At 40.8% G+C, this 9,875-nt stretch overlaps 2 protein-coding genes across 2 annotated transcripts; both read right to left on the reverse strand.

The window, feature by feature from the left end:
* Positions 1-888: 888 nt before the first annotated feature.
* LOC105044546 (xyloglucan galactosyltransferase MUR3-like) lies at positions 889-2,740 on the reverse strand. Its single transcript, XM_010922479.3, has one exon. The coding sequence runs from the start codon at positions 2,437-2,439 to the stop codon at positions 961-963; it is 1,479 nt and encodes a 492-aa protein (XP_010920781.2). The 5' UTR covers positions 2,440-2,740; the 3' UTR covers positions 889-960.
* A 5,821-nt stretch (positions 2,741-8,561) lies between these two features.
* Positions 8,562-9,875, reverse strand: LOC105044547 (xyloglucan galactosyltransferase KATAMARI1 homolog). The gene has a single exon (XM_010922480.3). It carries the CDS (start codon positions 9,777-9,779, stop codon positions 8,562-8,564), a length of 1,218 nt encoding a protein of 405 aa, XP_010920782.2. The 5' UTR covers positions 9,780-9,875.

Here is a 9,875-nt window from a genome sequence, read left to right on the forward strand (position 1 = left end):
GCAGGTTCTATTCCTGCAGGATCTTGCAGGAATATCCCAGCATGTCCGAACAGGTGTCGAGCAAGCTCGAGCTTGCCCGATCAGGTAGGTAGCTAGAGAGGTCAACACTAATGGCTCGGCCGCATCTCTAGACTTGGGCTCGTCGGGTGAGGGCAAAGCAATTGCCTGAGTAGCTTCTTGGAAGCATAGCTCTAAGGGCGTTCTCCATTTCGGGCTATGCACTAGGCCATACCACACCTCAGCACTACCCGGCCTTTGGTGGGTACTGCGGCAATGTCAGCCATGGGTGCCGAATATTGCCCTCTTCGCTTCCCATTGCTCACATAGGCATGAGGCTACGTGTTACATGCCTCGAAAAGGGATCATCTATGATGCGGTTTTTATACTGTAGAGTGCGATATTATCGTTGATAGTCGCTATATTATCCTCGGAGATACGCTGCTCTTTTTTAACTCTCTGATGTACCATATATCACACTAAAATGTATGTGGATATGTTTTGGGATAAATGGGATCCGTCTCTCAAAGATGGACGACATAGTGGCCATCTATGGTAATATAAAAATCTGGTGTAAAAGTTGCACTACATAAGATCTGAACACATGCCCCTCTGCGGTCTCTTGTTGTTTGAGTTGCTGATGCGAGTTGCTAGATACGATACACCTTTGAATTAATTTGTTGAAAGTTTCTGGGATATCAAACTATCTACCAAGCGTTTGGTTTTCTTTGCCCTGGACAATTCTAGGACAGTAGAAAATTGCAATCATGCAATACAAAGACTATTTTCAAACAAATCGATAGGAAAAAAATATATAATGGATGGAATTTATAGCAACGGATTATAATCAAAAAAAATTTATAGCAACGGGTCATCATCAAAAAAGAAAAAAGGGTTAACGACAGCTTATATTCTGAGCAATTTGTGCTGTATCCACTCTTCTGGGTACGTAGTTCCTGTGTATTAACGTTTCTTGTTAGAAAAGAAGTGATCCCATTCATGCTTATCTTCGCTCCCTACCAAAGAATACTTCCAGCTATTGCACTCTTCAAATGCCGACGAAACCCCCTCCAAATCCAACATCTCCCTTCTCAGCTTCTCCGCCCTCTCAATCACTCCCTCCACAGCCACGTCAAAGGCATCTTCCAGATTCTCCAACCTAGACCTAGGATCCGCGTATATTAACCTCGGGATCAGCCTAATAACTTCATCCCTCATAGCTCTCACCTTCTCTTCGCTGAACCTACTCAGCACCCGCTCTATGCTCACCTTCGCCTCCCTCACCTCATCCTCTGATATGAATACAGAGTAGCTGGTATAGTTCCGTGGGAGATGCCACAAGTATTGTACGTATGCCGACCCCGGGTGGAAAAATACCGGCACACATCCGGCGATCATCGAGTCGAACGCCGACCGCCTCGTGTATGAGTCTCCTGGGGGCTGCAAGCAGAACACAGAGCTCTGGAACGTCTTCATGACGCTGCTCGGCGAGTGGCACTTGCTCGCGTTCAAGTCACAGTCCATCAGCTTGCACCGGTGAGACCCACGACACTGACTGATTAGTTGGCTGCGGATCGAGGTGGTCTGGTTCGGGCGTTGGGCACCGGCGAAAGAGAATAACCAAGGCCTCTCCAGCTGCTTCATCCTGCCTTGCCATGCAAAAACCTCGCTATCTTTGGAAGGGTGGAAATAGGTGGGATACGGTATCGCAAAATCATTACTGTGCCAGGGACTGGATTCAATCACCAGCACGGTCATGTTCTTAGCCTCCGGAAGGACCAAGAACTTGCCACCCCAAGCATTTTTCTCCTCACTTGGCCTTCTGAAGTCCCATGTAATCCTCCCAGCCACAAGAAAGTGATCTTTTCCTTCCATGGGTGCCCATTCTGGCTGTGACTTGAGCCATCGGACAAGGTCCAGAGACAACGAGTCCCGAACCGATGCGTTGTAGCCCCAGAGGTATCGTGCAACATCGAGCCCGGCGTAAAACGGAACGAAGATGGCGGAGGCCCGGGAGGAGTTCGTTGTCAGGCACTTGTACCGCTTCATCCGGTTATGGAAGATAACGTCCAGCGCGAACTGATTGGTGGCGTACCACCCGGCGTCGGAGAAGATGCCCTCGGAGTTGGCTAGCAGGGGGCCGAGGCCGGCGTTGGAGGTGAAGAGGCACATGTCGGTCCATTGGCTGAGAGAGCGGCAGTCGCGAAGCAGGTCGGTGTTGAACCTGCTTGGCAGGTCATGGACGTAGATGTGCCGGCCGGAGCACCGGTCTCTTGGCAGTGGCTGCGTAAGTAGCGGACTTTGGGCACCGCTCGTGGCCATCGATACCGATACTTTGGAGGGACAGCCGTAGAACAAAATGAGACACAAGCCGAGGGCAGTCGGGATGATGTACCGGGACTGGAGGAATTTAACGTGAAGCTTGCTGTGAGATCGATCCATGCATGCGTTGAGAGAGGAAGGGAGGGAAGGATGGGGGCTCAGAATAGTCCAGTGCGATGGGAGATCATTTTGTGGCCTCCATGGCTTGAGGAGTTTTGGAAGAGAGAGGTTGAAAAAATGGGAAGCGTAAATACCAGGAAAATAAAAACACGGCGTTGGGTTCTATATCCTAGGGATGTGCTTCCAATTCCAAGTATATCCTAATCTACACTGGACGTTCAATGTACATAAACGGGTTTGCAATTCGTGGAAACTTATTATTTGTTTCTCTTTTGTTTTCGTTTCTTTTTTTGTGGTGAGAGGTTCCGATTCTCTTTTCTCAGAAACTTATAATTTGTTTTATCGGCAACGTTGTTAGATAACAAGCAGTAGATCATATAGTCATGTTGTGCATTAAGGGGCCAAATCTTTGATATGTGAAGATTCCAGTCGATAGACGCAAAAAAAAACCTTGGCTCGCCTACTGATCGTTTGTGGTTCTAACAGTCATCTCAGATTCCGTTGACGTTGCGATCGGAGAAGAAAGAATCAGTTTATTTCTTTTCTTTTTCTTTTTAACGTCTCTTCCCTTTATGTATGCATCTACTGTAAGACGGTTACAGCGTCGATTCCCTTGTGCCACCGCATGGTTTTTTGAACGTGAAGCTATCTCCGTTTCATCTTTCATCGCCAATAAGCTTCTTCTCGTTCAGATTTTTAGAAAATATTTGGTAAATATAGAGAAGCAATAAATCAGTGAAATAAATAACTGATTACATTATATTAGATCATCTTTAAATTTCCATATTTCAAGAAATTTCCTGAGTTGGACCAAATTTCTGAATCTGGAAGCAAAATTATATCCTGCACTATACTTACTGACATGATCATACACCATATCAATCGTTTTAGCTAGTTCTTATGGGCCATTCGACAAGATTTAGCATGCGATGAATGGAACATATAAGGACAGGGTGCACGGCCATCTGGTGCTTGTCTTGGAGGATATAATTTCTCATTCTAAAAGCGGCGATCTGGAAATAGAAGGATATGCAACCAAGGTGTGACCACTGGCCACTTTCCACAATTGATTGGAAGGTGGATGCAGTTTAATTATAGGTTTCCTTTTTGCCCTTTTTAACAAAGGAATGGTTTGATTACAGGTTCTCTTGAAGCATTGATTGCACAGCTACCGTACAATAGGAATGCAACTGGATTCAACGCTCCATGTGATGCACCTCGATAATTAGTTTTGTTTTGCTATAAAAAAAAAAAAAAAATTGGCGCTGCTCACATTAACCAATCATCTGAGCTCTACTTTTAAGTTTTTAAATTTTTCTACGGTCAGTTGCTTAAGCACGTGGGTAATGCTGCCAGGTGCGGCTAAGTTGACCAGGTGTCATTCCTCCAGTCTTCTCTTTCACACGCGTGCAGTAAATTTAAATTTATCTAATAAAATCATAAAAAATCAAAAAAATCAAAATAAATTATAGATAAAATTAATAATTATTTTGGTTCCAACGTCTTATTGGTAAAAGTACCAATATTCATGAAAAACATAAATTATTTAATAGAATAATTAAATATCTATAGTATCATAAATAAATGTTTGAATGGTTGCGGTAGGATGGACAAATGTTTGGTTCCGTTGAAACATCCAATCTTTTTCAATTTGATTTAATAGATTCAGATTTTTTTTAAAATTATATTTTTTGTTAAAAAAAATTATGTGACTGTTTCTAATATTAAAATATATCTATATTCCATCCGATGCTTTGCCCATGCTTCTCTATGCTATATACATCGTAATCTTTTACTTCTTCATACCAGTCTAGGCATATAATGGAATATATTTGATGTCTCTTTTCTACCAATCAAAATAGTGCTGCAAAATAAATCTCATACTTAAAAGTATTGTTACATATATTTTAAACATGTAGGCATTAACTAATGATAGAAATACCATCATCTTTGGAGCCTGCCAATAAAATTTACTCCCTTAAGCATCCATATTTATACTAAAAAAAAGATTCCAAAGTAAATTTCAAAATTACATCTCAAAACAATTTTTGCATTGAAGACCTAGCTCACCTATTATGATCCATTTCATTTGTGATATTAGAATTTGTTTAATAAATGAACTTCTAAACTGAGAATCTTCCCATTTGATTATTTTCATATTTCGATACTTAAATGCACAAACTACAAATATGATATTATGTTAAAACGTTTTATACACTCTGGCTCTAATTATAAAATTTGTTATATGAAATTATACCCATAAAAATATGATTTTATTTATGGTAGGCTAAGCCTAAGTCAAGTTCAATTCTTTGAGTAGTCAATCCGAGAGGAGCTAGGCTAAGATTAGGTCAAAATGATTTTTGCCACACATAAAATTGATAGGACAATAATGGGCTCCAGAATGGCCAAAGACACCATTCAAATTTAAATATTACAAAAAAATTGGACCCAGCTAGCCTATAAAATTTCACTTTATTATTCCTAAATTGAATTATAACACATAGGATAGATCATATATTGATAAAAAAAACTTTTTAGTGAGGTCCTATGGAAATCGGAGAATTTGACATATTTAATTCTTTCTTCTCACATTCTTCTTAGCAAATAAAGATCAATCTTCCTTAATTTAGTACTGAGAAATTTTTCTTTCTAAAATATTTCTTTTTTATGCTCGATGATTTCTAACATATTTAGATATTTGGCTTTCCCAAATATTTTTTTTTTTATTTTGGCAAATAAAGATCCCTCTTCCTTAATTTGGTAGGCAGAGATATTATTTCCTAAAATATCTCATTCCTATACACCGTGATTTAACATATTTTTTCCTTTTATGCTAAAAAGATTTTAAAATAAATTTCACAATTACATCTCAAAATATTGTTTACATTAAGAACCTACATTAAGAACCCTGCTTGTATGTTGTTCTATTTTCTTTGCAATATTAGAACTTGATTATAATAAACTGACTTTCAGATTTGGGACTCTTACCATTTGATAACTTTTATATTTTGACTCATACGCATGAACTAGAAATCTGATATTATATTAAAATATGTTATACATTGTGGCCTTAATTATAAAATTTATTATGTGAAATTATACAAAAAGAGGCATGATTTCATTTATAGTAAGTTAAGCCCGAGCCAAGCCTAATTCTTCAAGTGATCATCCTATGAGAAGCTAAGTTAAGATTATATTAGAATTGTTTTCACCGGACAAAAAATTGGTGGGAGATTATATATTGAAAAAAAAAGCTAGATGGATCCTATGAAAACTGGAGAATACGATAGATTTGATTTTTACTCCTCACACTTTGTGGATCCTATGGAAGATCCCTCTTTTTTAATTTTGCAGAGAGATTTCGCTTCCTAAAATATTACTTTCATGATGATTTCTACCATATATAGATATAAATACATAATTAGCTAAAATATTATTTTTTAGCAAATAAAGATCCCTCTCCCTTAACTTGGTTGGAAGAGATTTCGTTTCATAAAATATTTTTTTTCTATGCATGGTGATTTCTATCACACACACACATATAGAGTGTCCTAAATTTTTTTTCCTAAAATTTTTCTTTGATAATTTTTATTTTTAAAACAGTTATGGATATTTTATATGATTTTTTTTATAATGTTTTTTTGAATTTTAAGAGGATTCAATTTTTTCCTCTTTTCTATTTAATAAGTATAAATAGATCCATATTTTTAGCCAGACGGGCCACCGTAGAGTTAGAACATTGTGGGGATATTCTTCAAGGCATCATTACTGTAGATCTTGTACTCCTTAAAAAGAGAATTCAAGCCCTCTTTCTAGCATCAATATGTTGATGTAGGTTTTTAGTTTGGATCGAATTGATAGAAAAAGGGTGGCAATCAGTGGCAACGATGATCGAATCTGCAAAATAAATTTCTGATCGGAGTTGGTTCTGATAGAGACTCTTCGATGCTTAAGTCAAAAACTTTGCAGAACATATGATAATGAGTGCATGAGAGAAAAAAAGTTGTCTATCTTAGGGTCTTCGGATTATCTTATTTATAGCTCGAGGTAAGAGACGTAAGAGGGAAGAGTTATAGGCCATTCTGACTTCTTTGGATACGCGGTTTCAAGATTTTCGATTTGATTTTTTGGGATTTGTTAGTTATGGTTATCTTATCCAGTCCGTTACCAATTGCTCCCAGCGGTTGCGTGATTTGAAGAGAGTGTGTGAGAATTTTTTATCAACTTTTTTGGTTATGAAGGTCAAAATAGGAGTTACATAAAATATGGATCGATGGCTTACCATGCTTACCATTGGAGATAGGCGTTGACAATAGATGCACGGATTGATAGTCAATGTGAGGATTAGTGTCTGAAGTCTAGATCAATATCCGGCGAATGAAAGTTATTGACGATAAGGATCGACAAGCAGTGCATAAGTCGGTGACTAACGGATCAGCGTCAATACCTTGCACGAGATCAAGATTTGCTGATCTTCGATTTGGGCACTAGAGATTTCTTCCCATAACAGATATCATAGGTAGGAGTAAGAATTGGTCTGATACATAGAAAGTAGTGGTACGAAAGAATTCGTACGTGCATAATTGGTGGCTCAAAGCATAAACTTTCTTATTACAAACTCTATTGTCTTATCTTCCGATTACAACAACTATAATTCCACGGAGCATCATTGAAGTAAAAGTTAACTACTCATATGAAAAAAAAAAAAAAAAAAAAAAAAAGAGAACAACTCTAATGCACCGGGGCTCGTGATATTCTTGAAAATTTTGGAAATCAAATCTAGTAAATAATTGATCACTAAAATGATATATAGTCAGTTAATCAATAAAAATGAGTCAAGTAAACTAGTGATAAATGGAGAACTCCTTGTGAACGCCCACGGCCGGCCCTGGTGCGGGTCAAAGCGGGCGACCGCCCCAGGCCCCCAGGCCCCTTTTTTTTTTTTTTTTTTTTCCGTCTGCGTCTGTCTGGGAGTGAGAGGGTAAGAGAATGGGATAAGTGCCTCATGGAGATGTTGTGCCATGCACAAAAAATGTGAATCAGTAGATTAGATTCGATGATCCTTGCGAATCATATTTGTGACCCCTTGTGGCAAGCATCATAGGGTATCGAGGAATGTGAGTAAACCAGTTTCAAGAGATTGACAGAGAGGAGGGAAGCAGGGCCAGCACAGGGGCAGGTCGAATTGGGCGACTGCTCTAGGCCTTAGGCCCTGCATTAATATTCTAATGGGATGCAAAGTTGGTTTTCTACAATATTATAATAAAAAAATAATTAAATAGGTTAATAATAAGTTTTACACGTTGCTTAACGAATATATCTATATAAAATTATTATATGTGGATTAATTTTTTAATAATAATTAATATTTAAAATATGTTAATTTTTATTAGAGAAGGTCTCTTTTTTTCATTTAGCCCTAGGTCTAAAAAATATCAGGACCGGCCCTGTGAACGTCTAAGGCTATTTCTTAATATTTTTCTTCTTGTTAGCATGCGACATATTCTCTGCACCAAAAATATTACAAAAACGTATGAATTCTCACTCTTGGGAATGCCATTGACACAATTGACAGCCACTTCTATTCTAAGTACCATACGATGTCCATCTCATTTTTAGTATTGCCAAGGTCAAATGCGTTCACCTGGGTGACAAAATCCATAGCATCTTTTACTTTAAATAGGCCTAGCTTGGATGGTGGGCAAGGGGCAAAATAACGTAGGTGTTCTGCATGCCTTGTCCATGAAATATGCGCCAATTCAACTAAACTGGGAGATTGAACCCGACAATTCAATCAGAACGCGGATAATTAAGGATCAGCAGTTTCCTGGAGTCCCTGAAATTCCACTGATCTCCATGTTTTATCTCCCTTGATTAGCGAAAACACCAATAATCCATATTAGAAGAAAGTAATTGGGAGGAAAAAAAAAAAACAAGGAGGACATATATAGACTACATGTTCATGTCAAGTGATGGCTAAATGGAGGTTAAAACACTGATTCTAAACAAAAATTACAATATCCCTTGCTATCCCCAGTGAAAGCTGTAAACAAGCTAAATCCAAATAAAAACTATTTTGCTTTCAAGCTTGTCCCATATGATGTGCAAAGTCAGTTAATCTATGGAAGTCTCCAGAGTTCGGGCTTAAGAAAGGACTCGTCCCACTGATGCTCACCTTCTCTCCCCGCCAGAGCAATCTTCCAGCCATTATTGGACCCTTGAAATGGCGATGAAACTCCTTCCCTTATTTCCCTCCTTAGCTGCCCAATCCTCTCGATCACACCCTCCACAGCCACATCAAACGCATCCTTCAAACTTTCCAGACTCCTCGGATATCCGTATAGCAGCCTTGGAATCAACCTGATAACCTCCTCCCTCATAGACCTGATCTCTTCTTCACGGAACCTACTCAGCACTTCCTCTATGCTCGTATTCCCCTGCCTCACCTCCTCACCCGGTATGAGCACCGAATACCTGGTGTGGTTCCCCGGTAGATGCCACAAGTACTGCACGTAGGCCGACCCCGGGTGGAAGAACACTGGCACGCACCCGGCCAGCATCGCGTCGAACGTGGACCTTCTCGTTAATGTATCCCCTGGAGGCTGCAAGCAGAAGGCCGAGCTCTGGAACGCCCTCATGACGCCGCTCGTCGAGCGGCACTCGGCCAAGCCGAAATTGCACTCCAGCAAGTTGCACCGGCGAGACTGGCGGCACTGATCCATGACCCGGTCGCGGATCGCGGTGGCCTGGCCCCACCGCTGCGCACCTGCGAAAGAGAATAGCCAGGGCCTCTTCACCTTCCCCATTCTCTCTTGCCATGCCAACACCTGGCTAGCTTTTGAAGGGTGGAAATAGCTCGGGTAGGGGATCCCGATTTCATTGCTTCTCCACGGACTGGATTCGATTATCAGGACGGTCATGTTCCTAGCCTCCGGGAGGTTCAAGAACTTGTTGCCCCAATCACCCGGTTCATCGCTTCTCCTTATGAAGTCCCATTCGACCCTCCCAACCACGAGAAAGTGGTCTCTTCCCCCCATGGCTGCCCACTCGGGCCTCGACCTCAGCAGCCCGATGAGGTCCAGCGATACCGAGTCCCGAAGCGATAGGCTGCGGCTCGCTAAGTGGCGGTAGATTTCGAGGCCGGCGTAGAATGGAACGTAGATCGCGGAGGCTCGGGATGAGTCGGTTGTCAGGCACTCGTATTGCTTCATCCGATTATGGAAGATGGCTTCCACGGTGAACTGGTCGGTCTTGTGCCAGCCAGCATCGGAAGAGAGGCCGCCGTCGGAGTCGTCGAGCGGTGGGCCGAGGGCATCGTTGGAGAGGGCGAGGCACATGTCGTTCAAGAGGCTGAGATTCCGACAGTCACGCAAAATATCGGCGTTGAATCGGCTCGGAAGATCATGGACAAATATGTACCGGCCGGCGCACCG

The sequence above is a fragment of the Elaeis guineensis genome, chromosome 5 (assembly GCF_000442705.2).
Source record: "Elaeis guineensis isolate ETL-2024a chromosome 5, EG11, whole genome shotgun sequence".
Taxonomy (NCBI): Eukaryota; Viridiplantae; Streptophyta; class Magnoliopsida; order Arecales; family Arecaceae; genus Elaeis; species Elaeis guineensis.